The sequence below is a fragment of the Enhydra lutris genome, unplaced genomic scaffold, assembly GCF_002288905.1.
Source record: "Enhydra lutris kenyoni isolate GAN:26980312 unplaced genomic scaffold, ASM228890v2 scaffoldscaffold21, whole genome shotgun sequence".
Classification (NCBI taxonomy): domain Eukaryota; kingdom Metazoa; phylum Chordata; class Mammalia; order Carnivora; family Mustelidae; genus Enhydra; species Enhydra lutris.
In genome coordinates this window covers 71,662,898-71,687,072 of record NW_019154105.1, presented here as the reverse complement: position 1 = coordinate 71,687,072, position 24,175 = coordinate 71,662,898, and the positions used below count along the sequence as shown (strand labels likewise).

General features: G+C 37.3%; 1 protein-coding gene across 1 annotated transcript; it reads left to right on the top strand.

The window, feature by feature from the left end:
• The first annotated feature begins 1,558 nt into the window (after positions 1–1,558).
• LOC111148988 (zinc finger protein 330) lies at positions 1,559–24,175 on the top strand. Its single transcript, XM_022505851.1, has 10 exons — positions 1,559–1,748; positions 3,828–3,960; positions 6,126–6,145; positions 6,247–6,317; positions 9,049–9,128; positions 16,021–16,147; positions 16,431–16,535; positions 20,809–20,855; positions 21,925–22,042; positions 23,189–24,175. Exons 2-10 carry the CDS (start codon positions 3,841–3,843, stop codon positions 23,461–23,463), a joined length of 963 nt encoding a protein of 320 aa, XP_022361559.1. The 5' UTR covers positions 1,559–1,748; positions 3,828–3,840; the 3' UTR covers positions 23,464–24,175.

The following is a 24,175-nucleotide window of genomic DNA, read 5'->3' as shown; positions in this document are numbered from 1 at the left end:
CCTAAACAAAAGTTGCTAGAGTCTTCAATTTTTTAAGAGTTTTTAAGGGGTCTTGAGACCAAAAGTTTTAAGAATTGCTGCAACAGGCAATGCCCCAAGCCAAACCACCTGTGTAAACTTGGGGCAAGTTTCACAGTCTTTCTGCTTGTTTCCTTAGGAAACTTAGGAGTTAGTACTATGTATGTAAAGCAATTAGAATGTCAGGAACATTCAATGAAATATAATCATTACTGATATTCTACGTCCTCTGTGAAATACAATATCTGCTAAAATTGATTGAAACAGTGATGGAAGGTGGAGGAAAGGGGAGAAGATTGAATAAAATAGTTTAGATGATGGGGATGATAGATCTGATTAGGAAAATATAGGAGGATTGAAAGGCAATTTTGAGAGCCTTGTGGAGGTTTGTAACTTCTGTATTTGGAGTAAAATCATGGTTGTGTAAATTTTGTGTAAAAATTTTTCCCCTTAACAACACTAAGTCATGTGTAAAAAAGAAAAGGCAAGCTGTTGAATGAACAGAACTGGGAATGTTCCAGTTGGTTTGCTAAGAAAGAAAATAAGGCAAATTGTGATTGGTAAGATGAACTGTGTTTGATAAACTGGGGTAAAAGAGGAGGGAAGAAAACAGAGATAATCAATAGAGAGCAAATAGAAGAGTTAAGAGATTTGAAATCTTCATCGGAAGGGAAAATTGAGAGAGTTGGTAAAGTAGGACGTTAGATAGTTTGTCTGAATTTTGGATTTCAGTGGTTAAGTAGATGACAAAACCTGGCGTGTGGTCATGAGAGAGAATGTCTGTAGTGTAGTGGAGGTGATGACTAGTGGAGTTGAAATCAAGAACCCAAAAGAATGAATGGATTTTGATGTTAGTGTGATTCTGGGTGATAGCAGAAGTTGGAAGTCAGGTTCCAAAGTTTTCCACCAATAAGGAGTGGGTAAAAAATAGCAACAACGAAGGAAAAAAAGTTGTATGGCTATAAAGAAAGGAAGAATAATTATCTGAGTGAGGTACAGGGGAACAAGAGGACTGACCATACCTTCTAACCAAGAGATGAAGTGTGCAAAAATGAGCACCTTTCACTTCACAGAGGTTTAAAGCAAGTCGTCTTTGTAAGAGAGAGGTTGTTAGGTTTCAATTAAGGACAAGGCAGAACACACACTAGAGGCCCTTAATGTGGGAAAATTTATTCACAAAAGAATGGAGTTCACAGTTTGCACAGCAAACATATAAAGTAGGCTGTGAGGCACAAAAGATGTAGGTAACAGAAAGTTCCAAAGAATTAGGCAAGAATTTTCTATTTCAGTCAGTCAATGCATGTGAATTCATTTCCCTCTTCCTTTAGATTTCTCCTTTTCTGAAAAAATAAAATTTCCTGAGCTTTCCCGTGCCCTGTCTTCCTCTTCCTTTTTTCATGTTTATTCAGGTAGCCTCTACCTGCTGGGTCAAATTCCCCATCCAGGAGTGGGAGCCCCGCCCCCCGCGGGAGTGGGCGGGACTGGGGCGGAGCAAATAGAAGTGGGCGGGCCCTTTCCTGCCGACGCGCCGGCGTAAAGACGCTGCTGGCGTAAGAGGACATCCGGTCCCGCTCCTAGTGTCGGAAATTGGCTCTGTCTACCCTCTTTCGGTTTTAGTAGCTTCTTCCCTGGAGTCGCGGCCCGCAAGTTGGAGTTGCTGCTGCCGCGGGCTGGTCTTACGCTGTTCCCTGCCCCTCTGTCCCCGGAGTGAGCCCGGCCTCCCCGCAAGGGTGAGCGAGGTCGGCCCGGACCGCGCGTGAGGGAGGGCGTCCCGCGGGCGGGTGATGGTTGTCAGTTCCCCGAACCGCGTGGCACCTCCGCCGTCGCCTCTGGACGCCCCCATCACCCCGCTGGGTCCTCCGATTGCAGGCTTTTCCTCCAAAGCTGCGCTGACCCTGTGCCTTTTTCTTCATTAGGTGACACAGGTCACGTCTTAAGTCGAAGCGTTATTAGGGAAGGGCTTAAACCTATATAAAACGAGAAAAAGAATTACTTTTTTAACTTTCCAAAAACAAATTGGAGAAAAAAAAAAATCGAGGCTCAGCCTGAGCCTTTTCACCCCTGGGGACGCAAAAATCCCCACGGGAATGCTCACCCCGTGATTGTTTTCCAAGTTCCTTTGGCAGGGGACTACAATTTTTTTTCACCCTGTAGATTTTTGAAATTTTAAATACTGAAAGGGTGATCTCGTGGGCGTGGAGTTACTTGGCTGACCACCTACTAAACTTCCTGGCCTGATTTGTCTATATTTTTAAGTCTCCTCTTCCCACCACTTGGCTTTTACTCGGACATTTTAACGTTAAGAGTAGACACCTAACTAGGAAAACAGTAAAATGAACAAGCTGGTGCACGACTTCACCCTATTGTAATAGGGCCTTTTAAATGAGAAATGTGTATTCAAAGTGTGATTTCTTAGAAATCTCTCCATGTATCATGGACGTGTTTTGGTTTCTTTGAAGAGAATGTTTGTGCCTTCAGGGAGATTGTGTCATAGTCACCAGTGAAACTTAATCCTGTCCTTGGAAGTTTAGAATTTGTAGATCTTGAACAAGGCCTAGATGTGTAATTCTGTATTTTTTAGGAATTTCTACAGTTGATTTTTGAGAATCAATCTTAGAAAATACTTAAAAAACATGTATTTTGAAGACTATGAAGAAACTTGAGATTCATATTTTGAAGCAAGTACATAGACCCATCTATTCATGTGTCTCTTCATTTACTGACTGCTTAATGTGTGCCAGGCGGGGCGTGGAGATAAACATTGTCAAGAAAGACAGGGCTGAAATCCTCAGGGAAGTTGTAGTGTGCAGATTGGATGAATGGTCAAATAAAAATGTGTTATTTAGTAAAAATCAAATTTTTCTAAATGTGGTAGTTCTTTCAACTAAGTAAGGAAATATGAAAGCCAGTTTGAAAGGCCTTATTTATACAGGACTTTACATACATACTCATTTATAATACATACTCCTGAACATAAATAGAACTCTGTTAAAATTATATGCTCAGTTACATGTAGAGAGAGGGACAGCTTCCAGAGTCAAAGCAACTATAATACCTTTAATATCTTTTTAGAGAGATTTGGCTTTGTAGTTAATGTTGTCATTTGAATTGACTTGTTAGATGTTTTGTTGAGTTATTATACAGGAGAAATAAGACTTGTTATACTTCTAATCTTAGGAAGTTGAATGTATAGCTCAAAAAAATGATGTAAACTGAGTAAATAATACAGTTTTAAATATTTCTTATTAAAGTTATATGCTTAAGTTTTTAAAATATAGTAATTTTTATTTTTTATTATTTTTTAAAGATTTACTTATCCGGCAGCAAGCAAGTGTGGTAGCATGAGGAGGGGGAGGGGCAGAGGGAGAGAGAATCCTCAAGCAGACTCCCTGCTGACAATGGCACCCTAGGGTGGAATGGGAGGGGATGGGGACTTGATCTCAGTAGCCAGCCACCTCACCTAGGCAATATACAGAGTAATTTTTTAAAGAATACTTAACATGAGAGAAACTTTTTCTTTTTTCTCGGTGGGAAAAGAAAACATTTGGCTTCTAGGATATAAATTTTCTTGATGTTTACATTCTTTAGAATTGTAGTGCAAATAAGTGCCTTATTTTAAAAATCATCTATTTTATTTGGGATAATGTATATTTAATATTTCATGAAGGCTTAAAATGTGCTTACCAGTCAAAGTGCTAGGTTTGAGTTTAAAATTTAATGAGTAAAAACACTTCATTCTGCTATTTCTTAGTTAATTTAAAATAGCAAATGCAACCTGGCAATTCTATCTTCTCTGTTCTCTTGTGTAGAAAGAGGGGTAAAATGCCTAAAAAAAAGACTGGTGCGAGGAAGAAGGCAGAGAACCGCCGGGAACGGGAAAAACAGCTCAGAGCATCAAGAAGCACCATAGATTTAGCTAAACATCCATGCAATGCATCAATGGTAACAGCTTTTTTGGATACCTATTGGTGGTTGAAAAACTATATAATACTTATCTGAAAAATGCTTGAATAAAATTTTAGTGAATACAGTGTTGCCACATATATTTTATTGAATTTTGAATCTGTGTTAGAGGCATGCCCATTGTTTTCAGTAATACTGAGTAGCAATGATTTTGTTTGATTTTATGTTATTTGTAAACCTAGCGTATTACCTTGGCTGCTGTTAGTGACGAATAGATATGAAACAAGAATGCATACTAGGGATTGTGTGATGATTTCCAACTTCTCTAAACTTATATGCATATTTTGTCCTATTAGTTGGAGCCTTTTCATTAGTTCTTTTAGCAGTTCTTAACTCATTTGATTTCTTTTCTTTCTTTTTTTTTTTTTTTAAAGATTTTATTTATTTATTTGACAGAGAGAAATCACAAGTAGGCAGAGAGGCAGGCAGTGAGAGAGGAGGAAGCAGGCTCCCTGCTGAGCAGAAAGCCCGATGTGGGGCTTGAACCCAGGACCTGGGATCATGACCTGAGCTGAAGGCAGCGGCTTAACCCACTGAGCCACCCAGGCGCCCCTCATTTGATTTCTTTTCTAAACTTTTCACTTTTCTTGACATCTCTGTTGGCTAACTGTTCTATTATCTTCTTTGCTATGCTCAGTGTGTTAGTCCTGATCATTTCTGGGCTTGGTTGGTCAAAGTATAAAAAAGTAATATTATCATGTGATTATAACCCTTTTCTTTTCTTTTCTTTTCTTTTTTTTTTTTTTTGGTCCATGTTTCTCTGACTTGTCCCATATTTCCCTATTTCCAGTCCTCTCTACTTTTTCTGTTCCTGCTACTCCTCTTTCTTCTCCTTTTGTTTCATCTAAGGATCATATGAAATGCTTAATAAGATTTAAATCCCCAGATGTTTCTTTTGCATCTACTTTGTGCCAGGTAGTATTTTAGGCACTGTGGGTTATACAGTCCTTGTTTTGACAAGTTCATAGGTCAGTCATTTTGTGTATTACTTAATATTTGTTTATAAGTTACAAATCCAACTTAAGTAACTTTAGGAAGAAATAGAGTTTATCAACTAATATGTTGTTGGGCAGGGCAAGGATGTAACTGGGGCTCAGGGACGCCTGGAGCATGAACAGCCTTGTAGTTCCATCTTTTGCTTGTGTTTCTTTTTCCTTATTAGTTCCATTTTCTCAGATTGTCTTACCCCATTGGTTTGGGTTTTAGGTAGTGGTAGCTTGTGTGTCTCACCTCCCAGAGTGTTGTCACAGAGGGAGAGAACTGTTAGATTGGACTTGGTTAGGTGCCCATCCCAGGGCAAACGTTTATGATTGGCATTGGGGGTGGGAGGGACCAGGTTTACATAACACAGATAGGACAGGTGGTAGAGACTCCCTTCAGGGTCATTTCTAGAGATGACTAGAGAGGGGTATGGGACAGACAGAAGAATTTACTCACATGTGTAAATACACATGATGAAGGCTAGAGTTTGGTAAGTGTTGTAATAAATATACAATTAAGACAGGGACATTTGGGTAAAACAAGGATAAACTTGAGTGCATGTGCATGGATGGGGTACAGTTCATAGAGGAGGTAGGTTCATCATCAGAACTTTTAACAGGGAAAGATGGTAAAGATAGACTTTTCAAGGAAAAGTATTATAATAGTAAGGCCTGGAAGAAGCGCAAGACCTATTTCATGAATGGCTGACAGATAGTGACTTGAATCTAAAGAGAATAGGCCACCAAGGTTTGAAAGTGGTTAGGGACCAGACTGTTGAAAACTTTTAGTACTATGTTTTAAGATTCTAGATTTTCTGTGAGCTTCATCATACTGTGTTCTCTACTATTTCTTATGTCTATTCTGTAATATTTGTCTGATTAAAAAGCAACAGCAACAACAAAACACAACAAAAAACCAAACCATTGCTGTATTTATATAGCTTATTTGGAAATGCCACTCTTTTCTTGGTGTTACTAAAGAAAGTATGTCCAGGAACATACCTTTGTTAGTAAAGTGTGTATATATGCTTGTGTATGTGGATGAAGTTGGAGGCTTTGGTGAAGTGTTACTCAAATTTTAACATGAAAAATGGTATTCTTTATAATGAAAGTAAATTTGCATTTTCAACCAGTAGAAAATTGTTATGTTTTTATATTTTACAGGAGTGTGACAAGTGTCAGAGGTAAATATTTATTTCTTTTTCTATCTGTATATAATAATATAGATCCTCTAACCTTTTATCTGATATTGACTATATTTTAAAATTTTATTTCATATGACAAGGCGGCAGAAGAATAGAGCGTTTTGCTATTTTTGCAATTCTGTACAGAAGTTACCAATTTGTGCACAGTGTGGTAAGTATATGATAACTGAGGACTTAAGCCTTTTATCAGCCATTTGTTTTGCAGTTAATCAGTTTGAGTGTGTGGGTTTATCAGTTTTTATAATACTGTTAGACCTTATCATTAATGAAACAACAAATTGTTATTTGGTGTATCAAGCTTTGATTTTGTCTCTTTGATGTAAGGTTGAAAAATAATAATGGTACAGTTTGGATGTAGGTTACTACCATGTTGTAAACATTAAAAGATCAGATTTCTGACTAATAACATTTGGTCACCTGAATTTTTAGTTATACTAACTTTGTCTTGTTGATATCTGTTTGTATACTTTTCTAAGTTTTGACTCCTAAGTTTTGATATTGCCCACAGTATCTTAGACCACTGAGAATAAATTTATTCCACATTTACTGGTGCCACTTTTTTTCTGTTTGACTCTTACCATATTATTCTTGAGTTTCTTCATATGTTTTCCCAAAAGCTACATATTCAGCTCCCAGGTATTCATTCGGAGTAAATGATTATTCAAAGTAAACTAAATGGTAAAACTAAATGGTAGTTCATAGAATAACAAGATTGGCGTTTCCCAAATAGTCTTCCACAGAATACTTGAGCTATTAATAGGTAATTCTTTCTTGGCTTATCGTTTCTTGTCTTGTCTTTTTGCTTTTCTTTTCTTTTCCTATCCCTTCCCTTCCCTTTCCTTTCCTATCCCTTCCCTTTCCTTCCCTTCCCTTCCCTTCCCTTCCCTATCCCTTCCCTTCCCTTTCCTATCCCTTCCCTTCCCTTCCCTTCCCTTCCCTTTTTGAGAGAGAGAGACAGAGGGGCGGGCAAAGGGAGAAGGAGAGAGAGAATCCCAAGCATGCTGCACACCCAGTTCAGAGCCTGATGCAGGGCTCGATCTCGGAACCGTGAGATCAGGGCATGAGCCGAAATCAAGTCATACACTTAACCAACTGAGTCATGCAGGTGCCCTTAATAGGTTTTTCTTTAAAGAATGCATACATTTGAGAAATGCTGCTTAGCTCATCCCTGCCTTTCTATCTGGGAGATTTCTGTTACATACTTATATGTTAAAGGTTCTGAAGACCTCCAGTAAAGAAACCTAATTAGTTTTGTTCACACCAGATTTACTCCCCAAACTTTTATTTGAACAAATACTTCCTTTGGTTATAGGATGATAGTTTCAAAGGGAACACGATTTGGGATATACTCAAATAAATGTGTTTATGTATAAAAACATCACAGAAAATTTAGTAGAGTTTAGGACTATATTCCTGAATATTTCTAGTGTAGCTCAAGTTTCCAAAGAGGCCATCTTTTGGGGTTTATCAGCTCAGGTCTTGCTCTCAGGGTCATGAGTTCAAGCCTGGCATTAAGCAGTCCCAGTGTGGAGCCTACTTAAAAAACAAAAAAACAAAAAAAAACAAAACTGGCCTAGAGAGACTACTTGACTGACAGTTTTTATATCCTTATTTTATAAAAGACGAATATAGAATGAGAAAATAGAGGGGCTCCTGGGTGGCTCAGTCAGTTAAGTGTCTGGTGACTTGCAGCTCAGGTCATGATCTAGGGTCCTGGGATCCAGCCCTACCTTGGGCTCCCTGCTGATGGGGAAGGTGATTTGCTTTTCCTTCTCCCTTTGCCCCTCCCTCAGCTTGTGCGCTCCCGTGCACGTGCTCTCTGTCTCTCTCTCTCAAATAAATAAGTGAAATCTTAGAAAAGAAAAAAAGAATGAGAAAATAGATTATGGAGATTGAGTTCTTGCTGGGAGCATCCCATGTTTTCATTGTTATCTGGGCTTGAATTATATAGTGCTGTGTACATGGATTTATTTCCTACTTACTGATTCTTGTACTTAGACGTGGAACAGTTGGGTAGCTGCTGTCTGTCATTTCCAGTCTCTCTTCCCATTTCCTATGTCCTAGCTTCGTTCCTCACATAGTCAAGATAATGGAAAATTGTGCATCTTCTGTGTGTTTCGTGTTCTACTTTGCAGAGTCTGAGATGGGTGATTAATATGTCACCATTAATTTTGACATAGTATATGATGAATGAACTTCCTGATAGTGTTTTGTGTTGGTTATTTGCTGCTAGCTCAGAGCTTTTGTGGCTGTAGTCTGATTTTTAGCTCTGTCACTGTATTCCTGGTTTTTTCCTGCTCATTTGGGCACTATTTCAAAATTCTTTTGGAAGAATGTTTATTTGGGGACTATATTTGTAAATTTTTACATATGGATAAACTTAAAAAATGAATTAGGTAAGTTGCATAATTATGGTTTGGTTTGGTTTGAGATGTTCTGTGGAAAGAAATAAACAATAATTTTAAACCAGGCTGTTTTTATTGTGAGTTACAAACTGTGAAATTCATTTTAAAGCATAGCTTTTTAAAATCTGTATTAATTCATCTGAAAATTCACAAGATTTTAAACTGCTTTAATGATTGTTAGGTTATAAACTATTAACTTGGAGTTTCTGATCTGAGTGCAAATAATTAGCATATAATTTTATGTGTAATACATTTTTATAGATATACTTATAAATTTCTACTCTTAAAAGATCAGGGTAGATCTCAGTTACACTGATTTTTTTTTTTTTTTTTTAAGTAACATGAGCAGTAAACTGATTTCTATCCATTTTCAAGTTACTTCTATAGGAATTGAGGCTAGATAAAAAGCGGCATTAGTGAGTACTTACATGTACTTCTCTCTGCAAGACTGATAATGCAAATTTGTGTCTTTACTAGGGAAAACAAAATGCATGATGAAGTCTTCAGACTGTGTCATAAAGCATGCTGGTGTGTACAGTACTGGCCTTGCTATGGTGGTAAGTTCTTGTCTTCATCTCTTAGACAAGCAGGTTTCTAAGGATAAGAAAAATCTGTCTGAGCAATGATTATTTTTTCTAAATAGTACTGTTTTGTCCTTGATTCAGTCAATCTGGAATTTTCTGGTTTACCTATGGCATATTCTTTGAATGATTTGCCTATATTATCCACTTACTTTTGATTGCTTCCTTTTCTTATTGGAAAACGGACAAGAAATGGAAACTTATTTAAAGTTGACTTAAACAAAGATTCATTTGTCAGTGGTACCTTTCTAAGGTATCTTAATCAGACCTCATAGACTGTCATTTACTGTACTGAAAGCCCTGCTTAAGCAAGGTTCAAGCTTTTTCTCCTTTTTTATTTTTTAAGATTTTACTTATTTATTTATTTGATAGAGATATCAAGAGAGGGAACACAAGCAGGGGGTGTGGGAGAGGGAGAAGTAGGGTTCCTGCTGATCAGGGAGCCTGTTGTAGGGCTCCATCCCAGGACTCCTTGGGATCATGACCCGAGTCGAAGGAAGATGCTTAACGACTGAGCCATGCAGGTACTCCAAGGTTCAAGCTTTTGGTTAAAAAGCATCCTAGTTTCAAAAGAACCCTACTATTAGTGGGGGTTTTTTTTTTTAATAGCTTTACATTTCAAAAAAGAATACATATTTAATGTAGACTTAAACATAATTTCCTCATTACATGTAGAATTTTCTAAGGAAATTCATTGTTTTAAATACAGACATACCTCAGAGATACTGTGTATTGGTTCTAAACAGTTGTAATAAAGCAGATATTGCAATAGAATAAGTAAAAATTAATTTTTTGGTTTCCCAGTACATATAAAGGTTATGTTTACAGTATTTACTATACTGTAGTCTACTTCATGCATTAATCTAAAGAAACATTTTAAATGCCTTAATTAAAAAATATTGCAATAAAATGCTAACCATTATCTGATCTTTCAGTGAGTCGTAATCTTTTGCTGGTGGAGTCTTCCCTCGATGTTATTGGCCACTGATCAGGGTGATGGTTACTAAAGGTTGGAGTGGCTGTTGCAGTTTCTTAAAAAATAACAATTTCTCCATAGCACGCAATGCTGTTTGATAGCATTTTACCCATAGGAAAACTTTTTTCAAAATTGGAAGTTAGTCCTCTCAAACCCTGCTGGTGCTTTATAAACCAAGTTTACATAACAGACTCAATCCTAGGTTGTCATTTCAATAGTCTTCACAGTGTCTTTACCAGGAGTAGATTCCATCTCAAGAAATCACTTTCTTTGTTCATTCATAAGAAGCAACTCTTCATCTGTTCTGTCATGAAATTGCAGCAATCCAGTCCTGTCTTCAGGCTCCACTTTTTATTCTCTTGGTATTTCCATCACATCTGCAGTTACTTTCTCCACTGAAATCTCGAACCCCTTGAAGTTATCCATGACAGTTGGAATCAATTCTTCTTAACTGCTGTTAATGTTGATATTTTGATCTGTTACTATGAATCAGTAATGTTCTTAAAGGCATCTAGGATCCTGATCCTTTCCAGGTTTTCAGTTTACTTTGCCCAGGTCCATTAGATGAATCACTATCTCTGGCAGCTGTAACCTTATGAAATATATTTCTAAATAAAAAGACTTGAAAGTCAGAAGGACTTTTGATCCAGGGATTGCAGAATGGATGTTGTGTTAGCAGACATGAAAACAACATCAATTTCATTGTACCTCCCCATCAGAGCTCTTGAGTACCAGCTGCATTGCCAGTGAAATATTTTGAAAGGAATACTTTTTCTGAGCAGTAGGTCTCACCAGTGGGCTTAAAGCATTCAGTAAACTGTGTTGTAAATAGATGTGCTGTCACCCAGGCTTTCTTATTCCATTTATTGAGCACAGAGAGAGTAGATTTAGCATAATTCTTAGGGGCCCCAGCATTTTTCAGAGTAAGTTAGCATTAGCTTCAACAATGACCAGCTCTGTTAGTCCCTAACAGGAGAGTCAGCCTGTCCTTTGAAGCTTTGAAGCCAGGCACTGACTTCTCTCTAGATATGAAAGTCCTAGATAGCATCTTCAAATTTCAGGCTATTTTGTAAACGTTTAAAATCTGTGGCTTAGTGTAAGCACCTGCGTTAGTGATCTTAGCTGGGTCTTCTGGATTATTTGCTGTAGCTCCTGTGTTAGCACTTGTTGCTTCACTTTGCATTTTGATGTTATAGAGACGGCTTCTTTCCGCAAGCCTCATGAACTAATCTCCTAGCTCAGACTTTTCTTCTGGAGCTTCTTCACCTCCCACAGTCCTCATAGAATTGAAGAGAGTTAGGGCCTTGCTCTGGATTAGGCTTTGGCTTATTAGAGTGTTGTGGCTGATTGATCTTTTATCCAGATCACTCAGACTTTGTCATATCAGCAATAAGTCTGTTTTGTCTTTTTATCATTCATGTGTTCACTGGAGTAGCACTGTTAGTTTTCTTCAAGAGCTTTTTTTTTTTTTTACATTCACAGCTTCACTGAGTATGGCATGAGAGGCTTACTTTTGGCCTGTCTCAGCTTTCAACCTGCCTTCCCCATGAAGCTTAATCATTTCTAGCTTTAGCTTTTTTCTTTTTGTTTTTTAGATTTCATTTATTTATTTGACAGAGAGAGAAAGATCACAAGTAGGCAGAGAGGGGGAAGCAGGCTCCCCACTGAGCAAAGTCCGACGCCAGGCTTGATCTCAGGACCCCGAGATCATGACCTGATCCAAAGGCAGAGGCTCAACCCACTGAGCCACCCAGGTGCCCCCTAGCTTTAGATTTAAAAGTGAAAGGGGCGCCTGGGTGGCTCAGTGGGTTAAGCCTCTGCCTTCGGCTCAGGTCATGATCTCGGGGTCCTGGGATCGAGCCCCGCATCGGGCCCTCTGCTCAGCAGGGAGCCTGCTTCTCCCCCTCTCTCTGCCTGCCTCTCTGCCTACTTGTGATCTCTGTCAAATAAATAAATAAAATCTTAAAAAAAAAAAAAGTGAGAAACAGTGCCTGGGTGGCTCAGTGGGTTAAAACCTCTGCCTTCAACTCAGGTCATGATCCCGGGGTCTTGGGATTGAGCCCCACATCAGGCGCTCTGCTCAGCAGGGAGCCTGCTTCCCTCTCTCTCTTTCTCTGCCTGCCTCTCTGCCTACTCGTGATCTCTGTCTGTCAAATAAATAAAAAGAATCTTTTAAAAAAAATAAATAAAAGTGAGAAACATATGACTCTCTCACTTGAACACTTAGAGGCTATTGTAGGGTTTTAATTGGCTTAATGTCAGTATTGTTGTGTCTCAGGGAATAGGGAGGCCCAAGGAGAGGAAGAGAGGTGGGCGAACAGCTGGTCAGTAGAACAGTCACAATACAGAAAACATTTACTGATTAAGTTTGCTGTTTTACATGGGCACAGTTTGTGGTGTTCCAAAGCAATTACAATACTAATATCAAAGATCACTGATCACAGATCACCATAACAAATATAATAATAATAAAAAAGTTCCAAATATTGTGAGAATTACTGAAATGTAATACAGAGACATGAAGTGAGCAAATGCTATTAGAAAAATGGCCCTGATGGTGCAGGGTAGCCACATACCTTCAATATATAAAAAATACACTAGCTGTGAAGAGCAGTAAAATGGAGCGCAATAAAATGAGGTATGCTGTAATAAAAAGAGTTGTGTGATGTATTTTGTTCTCTTTTTCACTAACAAATAGCTCTTAAACCAATTTTACTGTATTCTGTTGTGTGGCTTATTTATTTTTTTAAAAAACGTACTTATTTGAGAGAGGAGGGGGTGCAGAGGAGAGAGAAACCCAAGCAGACTTCACACTGAGTAAGGAGTCCAGTATGCGGGGCCATTTCTCATGACCCCGAGATCACAACCGGAGCCAAAACCAAGAGTCGGACGCTTAAATGACTGCGCCACCCTGGCACCCCACTGTTGTGTGATTTTTATGCTCGGGTCCAAATTTCATTCCATGAGAAAAGCAATAGTACTTCTATGTCAAGCAGATATTTTATTTATAGTAACTTCCCAAGAACATTTTCCATCATGAAGCACACCTTTATATGATCTATTTCACATGTGGATATCTTACAGAAGCAAGAAACTAGACTTATTCATCAGTATCTTGTGAATTTCTCTTCATTTTTAAATATAGGATTGTCAGTATTCTCTTTATTCATAAATCAATGTAATCTTTGGTAGCTTGCTTATGTCCAGATTTATCAAATGCTTTTTAAAAAATTCACTAAGTTGTGAATTGAATTGAATGTGAATGATGTCTTATATAAAACATTTCAGGGGCACCTGGGTGGCTCAGTGGGTTGGAGCCTCTGCCTTCGGCTCAGGTCATGGTCCCAGTGTCCTGGGATCGAGCCCCGCATCGGGCTCTGTGCTCTGCAGGGAGCCTGCTTCCACCTCTCTCTCTATCTGTCTGCCTCTCTGCCTGCTTGTGATCTCTGTCTGTCAAATGAATAAATAAAATCTTTAAAAAAAAAAAAAATTTCAGTAGACTCAGTTATCATTAGCTGTAAATTCTAGAAAAGTGATTTTCTGGGAATCTTCTCTTTGTCTGTCAAAATTCCCTCTCTCTTCCCTCTTTTATACCCTGCTTTGCCCTGGGAACTGACCTGTGTTTATGGACTGGTCAGTATCTTTCTTACCTTCTGGCTTCCCTTTGGGTTCAGCCAGTGGAGGCCCTGGTAGGACACCTGTAGTTGGGAGGACAGTACAGTCTGGGTGTTCATTCTTCAAGCTCTCTCGACACCGTTACCCTTGTTTGGATGTGGATTGGCCACGGTTTCTCTCTGTATGGCCAGGTAATATTCTCCACACTGCTCTCTTTCAAGGTTCTGGTAGCTCCCTCCTCTCCCCTTGTTTCAGGCTCGGGTTGTCTGGATCATCCCTTATGTTTTTTCTAAGCCCTTCTCCGTCCTTTGTAAATCATCTCTTGTAAACTCTCCCGGATTACTCAGTTTAGTGTGTCATCTTTTTGTTGCTAGAACCTGGATGTTCCAAGAGATGTATTTGAGGATTTACTCTCCACAGTGATAATCCATTTTTATAGCTCAAAAAACATCCTTCCTATTTGTTCTTTACTACTTCTGTTACAGAGAATCTTGAATACTAGAACATTGAGTTGAAATTCAGAACACTGGTTTAAATCCCAGCTCCACTGTAATGTAGCTCTGGGATTTGGACTTAAGACTTGGGCCCCTATTTGTCACCTATAAAGGAAAGACCATCTAGTCCCATTTTCTTTTTCTTTCTTTCTTTTTTAAGATTTTATTTGTCAGAGAGAGAGCGAGAGCACGAGTGAGCGCACACAAGTGGGGGAATGGCAGGCAGAGGGAGAAGCAGGCTGCCTGATGCGGGACTCCATCCCAGGACCCTGGGATCATGATCTGAGCCGAAGGCAGATGCTTAACCATCTGAGCCTCTCAGGCATCCCTAGTCCCATTTTCTTAATATTCTTTCTAGCAGTTAATATTCTATAGATGTCATTGTGTTATCTTGATGTAGAATTGGAGAGTCTTACCCTATTTAATTCTCTTTCTCTCTCTGGTTTGTTTTTTTTTTTTTTTTTTTTTTTTAAGTTTTTTTTTTTTTAAGAGAGAATGAGAGAGAGAGAGAGAGATCATGAGAGGGGGGAAGGTCAGAGGGAGAAGCAGACTCTCTCCCTGCTGATCCTGGACTCCAGGATCATGACCTTAGCTGAAGATACTTACTTAACCAACTGAGCCATCCAAATTCCCTAATTCTGTATAATTATTTTAATTTTTTTCCACAAAGAAATGTAATGATTCAAAGCACAAGTACCCTGAACAGAAAAAAGATGCTGACAGAAGTTTAATATTTTTTCTCAGTTATTCTAAAAAAGCTATGAATTATTTTATAAATGATTTCAGGAAGGAATTTTCTTAAATGAAAAATACTTATTTTTTTAGAAGATGGAATATATATTTATTATAAATCAGTATCACACAGTGCATAACATAATGATTTGATGTTTGTATATATTGCAAAATGATTGCCACAGTAAGTCTAGTTAACATCTATCAGCTCACATGGTTATAATTTTTTTCTGGTGATGAGAACTTTTAAGATCAACTGTCTTAGCAACTTTCAAAGAAATAAAGTATTATTGACTGCAGTCACCATGCTGTACACTACATCCCCATAACATTTTTAAAGGGTTTTTTTTTTTTTTTTAAAGATTTTATTTATTTGACAGAAAGAGATCACAAGTGGGCAGAGAGGCAAGCAGAGAGAGAGAGAGAGGAGGAAGCAGGCTCCCTACAGAGCAGAGAGCCCGATGTGGGACTCGATCCCAGGACCCTGAGATCATGACCTGAGCTGAAGGCAGAGGCTTAACCACTGAGCCACCCAGGTGCCCCCCTCCATAACTTATTTAATATGTGACTGCAAGTTTGTACCTTTTTTTTATTATTATGTTCAGTTAGAAGTTAAGAAATATTTCTAATTGAAAAAATTCAGTTCAGTTACTATAATTGTGATAGATAAGAATGCTTAAATATGGACTCTGGACACCATTCGAATTAGAATTCAGTTAGAAGGCAACACTTTTAGCTCTGTGACTTACTTTAATGATTAGTATTAGGGCTAAATGTATGGTTCCCCCTCCTTGCTTCTTATTCTTTTGATTTATAGCCAAGTTTTTTATATTGTAAATAGCTGTTGGTGAAGTAGTTTTGATTTTCAGAGAACCCTCTTTAATTTTGGTTTAAGCAAAATTTTTTCTTTAATGAAGCCACCCACTATCACTAAGGGTTGATAAATTGCTAAATGTATACAATTTTGATGGTTGCCATTGTTTGCCTGGCTAAACAATGGTTGCGGCCAGGCACGTGACAAAGATTAATTTTTTGTGTTCCTTGGTTACAGGGTGCAATATGTGACTTCTGTGAAGCTTGGGTTTGCCACGGTAGGAAATGTCTCAGCACACATGCCTGTGCCTGTCCTCTTACTGATGCTGAGTGTGTGGAGTGTGAGCGAGGTGTCTGGGACCACGGTGAGTGATTACATACAAGCAATGAACTTTACTATAAGTAAAGGTTGACTTTGAAACATTCTGGATCCTCTTTTTATATGAGTAGCCAGGGGATTGTGGAGTCCACTTTTTTATGGTTCAATTTGGCAGTTTTCATTGTAGCCTTTACCAGAGCAAAAACTACTGTGTCATTTTGGTGTAATTCTGAAGTAAATTGCTTGACTTCTTTAAATTGGTATTTATGGCTTCTTTAAATTGAAATTTATCATGTTTCACTTGTGGGTTTTATTTTTTAATCCAACAGGAGGCAGAATATTCAGTTGTTCTTTTTGTCATAACTTTCTCTGTGAAGATGATCAATTTGAACATCAAGCCAGCTGCCAGGTTTTAGAGGCAGAAACATTCAAATGTAAGTTTTTATAAATTAGATGTCCTTTATACCCAGGATTCTTAATAGTATTAAGTGTTAGACTCAAAAAAGGATCTAGTTTTTCATGCAGCCTCTTGTGGACTATAATTCAACTTAATATCTATTTTCTGTTTCTAAAAAAAAATTCAGAACCAATAAATAAATAAAATTCAGAACCACATACTTTTGTTTTTTCAATAGGGATGCCACTGGCATTTTGGTTGGGTCAGTTCTTTGTTACATGGGATTGATCAGGCACTATAGAGCTTGTAGCCTTCCTGGTCCTGAGTACTGAATATCATTTTCACTTCCCAAGTTATTATAACCACTCCCACCTCTACCTGCCTCCACAGACCGCCCCCCCCCCGCCCCCTGCCATTTCCAAATGCCTTGAAGTAAGTGGTATGTGACACTACTCCTAATTTGTTCCTGCCAGTTGGTTCCAGTGATTGTTAGACAAGAGTATGCATCAGAAACATCTGTGGAGGTTTTTTTTTTTTTAAATTTAGGCACCCCGGCCTCATCCCTGGTGATTCTCTGTTTGAAGTCTATGATAGGTACAGGCATATGTATTTTACCCACACACATAATTGTCATGTATCTTCCAGTTTGAGAACCAGTGTTACTGATTGGGTAATATCAATGGGATTACCTTTATGGATAGATTACATTTTATTTCTGCATTATTTTTGATTCTCAAAGCTCAAGATTTAGAATCAAACATTACTTAAATTCTACTTCCTGGTTATGTGATTTTGGGCAAATCACCAAATCTTTCTAAAGCTGAGTTTCCTTATATATTAAAGGAAGATGCTAATTTCTTTTTCAAAGAGTTAATTAAAATGCAATTCCATATAAAGTGTTATTATGGTACTTTTACTTAGAAAGCCCTTCCTTATTAAACAGTATATCATTATAGGAAAGGCTGAAGTTCCCCAGACACTCACTTCCTTGAATTTGTTTTTTGTTTTGATATGAAATGCTAATCTCTATATTCTCCTATAAAGTTGATAGTTTATCAGTTTATACATGTATATATAAATGCATATGTATGTAATTCTTACAATATTCCTATAGAAACTCTTAAAGGTTAAAGAACATCTCAAAATAAATAGCATTTTTGAGCCATTCTTAGGCTTCTGCAAAATGTGCGATATAAAAATTGAATTACTTTATTTGGGATTTGAAGAGCTTTGAGTATTTTGTAGCATGTGGGCCCAAAGACAGGCAACTGTGAGTGATAAGGCTATAATTTCATCAGGAAGTTTTAGTGATTCAGTAAAAGACAAAGGAAAAATAAATAGTTGACGAGATTAAGATAAATCTGTCATCATGTCTTTGATATCTATATTAAGGTCATGCTCATTGCAGGTTCCCAGGTGTCTTTGGTTTACTGTAACTTATCTTTACCTTTTTTCTTCATTGCTTTATTTTTTTCTTGCCATTCTTTCTTTGCCAGTTGCCGTTCACTGCTTGTTTTTTCTGAAATATTTTCCTAACCATATCCATAGGCCCCAAAGATACAGCTTATTTCCACCCCCTTACTTGGTCATATCTCATTTATAGGATTGACCTTACTTAGGAATTGGGCGATATAGAAATTCTTTGAAATACTTATTTACCTGCAATATCAGTGGGAAGGATGTTTTAAGAAAAAACAAAACAAAACAAATGTGTTGACTCTGCCTGTATTTTTTTTTTTTTTAATGATTAAAATGGCTCCAGGACTTCTGATATAAAATGGCTTGTTATCAGCAGGCTTTGATGCATCCCAGCCTGCTCTCTTTTAAAATAATCTGAAGACATAGAAATAGATTTAAAATGGAAACCATTCCCCAGTTTAAAACTAGGAAACTCAAACCATTTTAGAATCTGAGCGAAATGCATGGTGTTTACATATGTTCAGGATTGTAACTCTTGGGGAGAGAAAGAACTGGGCAGTGAACTGGAGTGCCTGTGTGTTTGGCTTGAGGTAATTAGGAAAAGAAGAATGGCAGGGCCATGTTCTATTTTTGTTTGAGTTCCCAGAAGTAGAGATGAGGTAAGATAAGCAACAACTGATTTCTTGGGATCATGTCCTTGTGGCATGTCAAAGCCTTAAGTAGTGGGGTTAGGAAAAGTTTCAGTATCAGAAATGCCTGGGGCTCCTTGGTGGCTCAGTTGGTTAAGTGCCTTTGGCTCAGGTCATATCCCAGGGTCCAGGGTTGAGCCTCAGGTCAGGCCTCTGCTCACTGGGGAGCCTGCTTCTCCCTCTTCCTCTGCCTGCTGCTCTGCTTACTTGTATGCTTGCTTTTCTCTCTCTCTCTCTCTCTGTCAAATAAATAAATCTTACAAGAAAAAAGAAATGCCTGGTGTACAGTGGGACATTGGGTTGGGAGCTTTGTACTTTCAGTATGTGTTCTAGCTGTGTATTTGGAAGAGATATATAACATTTTGGTTAAATATACCCCCCCCCCTTTTTTTTAACTGAATGAAGAAGGAACCAAAAAATTCCCTGGGCATATGTTCAGGTGGAAATGATTGAGATTTCAGATTTTTGTCCTTACAGACTGAATGAACTAATACGGTTATTATTGGAGTAATTTGTTATACTTATATATATGTAATATAGTTAACCCTTGGACAGTATGAAGGTTAGGAGCACCAACTCTCTGCGCAATTGACAGCCTGCATATAACTTCTGACCCTCCAAAAACTTAACTCCTAATAGCCTACTGTTGGCCAGAAGCCTTACTGATAACATAAATAGTTGATTAATATATATTTTGTATGTATTATGTAATATATTCTTAGGCTAAAGTAAGCTAGAGAAAGTAAAATGTTACTAAAGAAATCATAAGGCAGAGAAGATACATTTAAAGCACTGCACTGTATTTATTGAAAAACATCTACATATAAGCAGTTCAAACCCGTGTTCAAGGGTCAACTATAGTAAGCACTTAGTTTTTTATTTTTAATTTTTTTGTTATTTTTAACTTTTATTTTTTTAACTTTTTACTTCTAACTTTTTCTTTTAAACTTTTAAACTTTTTCTGACTTTTTTTATTTTTAACTTTTATTATTAACACATGGGACAAATAATACATATCCAACTGAATTATTGGCATTACTGTGGAAGAAAGCGGGATACTTGGGCAGAAGCAATGATAATACACATAATTGAGAGCATCATTCTTGAGTTTAAAAAAAATACTTGCCTGTGCACATTAAAAAGGCTACCCATGAACCAGGGAAAATTAAGTAAGAGAATTCCCAAATTAGAAACATCTGCTCAGATATTTACATTACAAAGACAGGCTTCCTTTTATTTGTTTTTCTCTTTATTTTTTCAAGACCTCTAAGTGAATTTTATATTCAGGCTTTATTAGGGTAAGACTTAGTTTATTTTCTCCTTCTGTATCTCTGGTACTTACTTTTTCTTCCATTTCTGACACAGTCAATATGAGCCAGACATTCTGGCTTTTCTAATGTATTTGCACTTAAGTTTAGGTTTTTCCTCAGTAATTATAGGTAATGACCAAAATTAACATGGTTTACTGACTAAAATAGAAATAAAATATTTTGGGATTTTTCCCATCTTTTCCTGCCCACTTGAACATTATTTTCTCTTCATAGCCACCCTTTCTATCTGAAGTATTCTATTCCCTTATCAGAAGTTATGCAGAAAATGGTAATAGCCTGTGTCATCAGATTATAAATTAATAGAGAAAATTACTTTTTTTAAGATTTGTTTATTTTTTAAAGATTTTTACTTACTTAGAACAGGATCAAGGGGTGGGGCAAAGGGAGAAGAGGCTTCCTGCTGAGCAGGGAGCTTGATGTGAGGCTTCCATCCCAAGACCCCCAGATCATGACCTGAGCCAAAGGCAGATGCTTAACCGACTGAATCACCCAGATGCCCCTCTTTTTAAGATTTAAGCATTATTTGATAAAGGGAAGAATTTCAGCCAGTGTCATGGAAAAAAGGATGTCTCACCATTTCATTCGTTTAAATATAATTAATGAAGTTTGCCATCTCCTAGATTGGAAATGGAAGGAGGTTGGAGAATAATTAGTGCCATACTAGTGAAATAATGCTGTGTGTGTGCACTTTGTTTCCTTCCTTCTGGCTGGGGATTCCATCTCATTTTGTATGTCCTCTGGGTTATATTATGAGGCAAAAAAAAAAAAAAAAAATGTTAATAATTGAGCTAAGTACATCAAGTATAAATCTGTGGAAAATAGTGTTTTCGTTCCAAGGTTGAATCTGGACATTATGTATTTTTGCCCATAGGTGTTTCATGCAATCGACTTGGTCAGCATTCCTGTCTTCGTTGTAAGGTATACTTGTCTGTTATTTTTAGATTTTGTTTTTAATCCCAGTACTCTTCCACCTTGGATTATTTATAGCTATAATTAATCTAACAAGGGTCTTTAAACATTATGTAGTTTACTTCTTTTATTTTGAAGATTGTGAAATTGAATTGAGAAAGCTGAGTGACTTTCCTAAGGTCATCCAGTTGGCTTATCATAGAGTAGACTCTAATGCACATGTCTCCTGAATCTTGGCTCAGTGTTTTTACACCTTATGTTTATGGAGAATATTCCGACCAAAGTGTTGAGAATGTATTTTAACTAACATCAAAATTCACTTGCTTATAGGAGAGTTTGAGTGAAAGGAAGATTTCCATAATGGTCTATTTCCTTAGATTTTGTCTCCAGCATTTCTGTTTGTCAAGGATCACTAAACAGGGGCAGCCCATTCACTTCCTGTCAGAAACATTTCTCTGGTTCTTCTGGTCCTAACCCTATCTTTCCTTTCTCTCTCAAATCTACCCTAGTTTGACCAAATGACTTTCAGATGTTATCTATGCTATTTCTTCTGCCTTAGATCCATCCCTCTTCCAGTTTTGCTTACCTTACCCTTCTGTACCCGTGTTCTCCTTCAGCTCTCAGCCAACACATCATGTTTTCCAAGAAGCCTTTCCTGAATCCCATATCTGGTTTAGTGCCCCTCCCCTGCACTTCTCTCTCAGTGAGCAGTGTCTTGCAATTACCTTTCCACTTGTCTGTGTCCGCAGTTAGGTTATATATCTGTGAGGGTGGATAGGCTATTCACCATTATGTCCTCAGGGGCTTTGTGAATGCGCATGTATTTATGAATGGATCAATGTGCCTACGCTGTCATACCCTGTGTATAATTTCTGCTTTATGTTAGATCATAGTTCAGAGAGTTCTGGCAAAGACCATTTCCCTTAAGAAATTTAAATCAGGAGTGTGACCATTCCCAATAAAAGTCTTAATCTCTACCCTCACAAAACTGCCTTTAAGTTTTCTGGAAATATTGAATGATAATTTTGTATATTTTTTTGAGTTATTTATTTACTTGCTTATTTTTACTTCTTTATAGGCTTGTTTCTGTGATGATCATACAAGGAGCAAAGTGTTTAAGCAAGAAAAAGGTAAACAGCCTCCCTGCCCCAAATGTGGACACGAAACTCAGGAAACTAAGGATCTCAGCATGTCAAGTAAGGCTCTTCTTAAAATACCAATGGAATGATTTTGCTTTCTTGCTTAGACAAGATTTATCTCTTTTTTTTCTCTTTCTATTTTTGTTTTTGCCTCTTCTTCATATTTGAAAAGATGAATGTGTTCTCTTAAGCAAATGGAATTTTATAGCCTTGGAAAATTTGTGGGTGAAGTTTCTCAATTTAACTTAAGAAATACACCATCATTCACTTTGATGTTTGGCATTTGACTCAGTTAATGACATAGTGAATACTGAAATTTAAGACCAAAAAGTGATTTTTTTTTGCCTTTGCTGAAGCTTTCCTTGTTGAATAATTGAGTAGCTATAAATCTTTAATATTCGAGTGCTGGTAATCTTCAGTGCTTGGAAGTTGAAATTCATTCTGAAGCTTTTTGTAGGTGTGTAGTATTTGAGCAGCAATGCTTATTATGCCATATATCACTACTATAGGAAATTGTTTTGTGGTTTTTATATAACTTTTCTATGAAGGAGTAAGACTACTACAAACATGTTTGTACTCATGCAATTTACAATTTTGTTAAAGAGAATTTGACTCTTTACCAAACATAGCAGAGTGGAACCATAATCTGAAAATACTTTTGTTTAATCAAAGATGTAGTACATTTTAGTACAATGAGGTGAGACTGATGATTTTGCTGATTTTTTGAACTGAACTATATTGCCACTTAGGCAGAAGAAATTAAGGGCTTTGTCTTGTTGGATGCCAGAATTATAGAGTGGTTCTCTTAAGAAAAGTGTAATGATGTGAAATCAACAGTTCTGTGATTTGAAAATAAAATTTTAATCCATCAAATGAAGAGCATTTTAGTTTTTAACGTGCCTTATTTGAATTGTTTGGAGAGTGCTGCTGTTTTGTTTTCCAGCTTTTTCTAGATTTAGTGAAATGATGCTGTTGTCTTTATTATATGTTATATATGGTATGTGTATAGGCTCTGAGTAGGCTAGAACTGATGGTTTTACTAAGGTCTTCTTTTTTTCCGGTTAAGTATTAAGTGAGGAAATTAGGAAAATGGGAATAAGAAGCAGCCAGTCAGGTTCATATAATTTTGTATATTGTAGAAGAAAGTGAAGATGTAAAGAATCAAAACAAAGTGCCATCCGTGTACATGTCTGTCTTTTGCAGCACGGTCCCTGAAATTTGGCAGGCAGACTGGAGGCGAAGAGGGAGATGGAGCTTCTGGTTATGATGCCTACTGGAAGAATCTTTCTTCTGATAAGTATGCTGATAGCAGCTACCATGATGAAGAGGAAGATGAAGAGGAAGCAGAGGATGATGAAGAGGAAGAAGATGAAGTCGGAAAGGATTCAGATGCCGAGTCATCAGATTTATTTACTAATTTGAATTTAGGAAGGACCTATGCCAGTGGCTATGCTCACTATGAGGAACAGGACAACTAGGAGAGCTGCTTGCCCATGGGTGACTGTGTCCGAGATGAGCCAGAATCTGTGTGCTTGATGAATTGGGTGTGGATGTTCAGAAGTACTGTCACTTAGCCTTGTGCAAAAGACTAGTCACGCACTCCCGGGAGCAAGGAGTGGGGCATAGCGTTTTTATAGGAGCTGATAATCAGGCTTATAACATAAGAAAAAATGAGTTCCAAGTATAAGGTGTTTATTGATTCCAAGCAATTGAAGCATCATGGATTGGAGTTTTACTGATTTCAGTAATCAGTAGGTTATGCCAATTAGATACATACACAGGATAAAAGAATAGAATGGTAATATATTTGATTGAAATTAGATTGCTGTTTTTATTAAAAAAAAAAACACCGCTTATATTCATTCACTCTGATTTTGTAAGATGGTAATGGGTAAAATGAATTATTGTATTTTTCCTTGTAGTCCACAGGATGAGAATCAGATGTTAAATGCTGAATTTTCATTAAATATCCACATTATCTTAAGTAGTCATGATATGTATGTTTTAGCAATTACTCATTCATTTTTTTCTTCACAGTGTGTGTCCTGAGCAGTACCTTTTATTAATGCCTAAATGTATAGACAAAGGTGACTGAATAGTTAGTTTGCAGAGACGCAGAGACAGAGACAGTATTATTACACAGATGCATTTGTGCATTTGTCTTTGAATAAATCTAGTATTTCACTTCTA

Excerpts from the sequence above, each read along its gene's own strand:
- LOC111148988 (XM_022505851.1), top strand. The coding sequence starts at position 3,841 with ATGCCTAAAAAAAAGACTGGTGCGAGGAAGAAGGCAGAGAACCGCCGG. Across the intron at positions 6,146-6,246 it reads GAGTGTGACAAGTGTCAGAG|GCGGCAGAAGAATAGAGCGT; the intron begins GTAAATATTTAT and ends TCATATGACAAG. Across the intron at positions 16,536-20,808 it reads AGAGGCAGAAACATTCAAAT|GTGTTTCATGCAATCGACTT; the intron begins GTAAGTTTTTAT and ends TTTTGCCCATAG.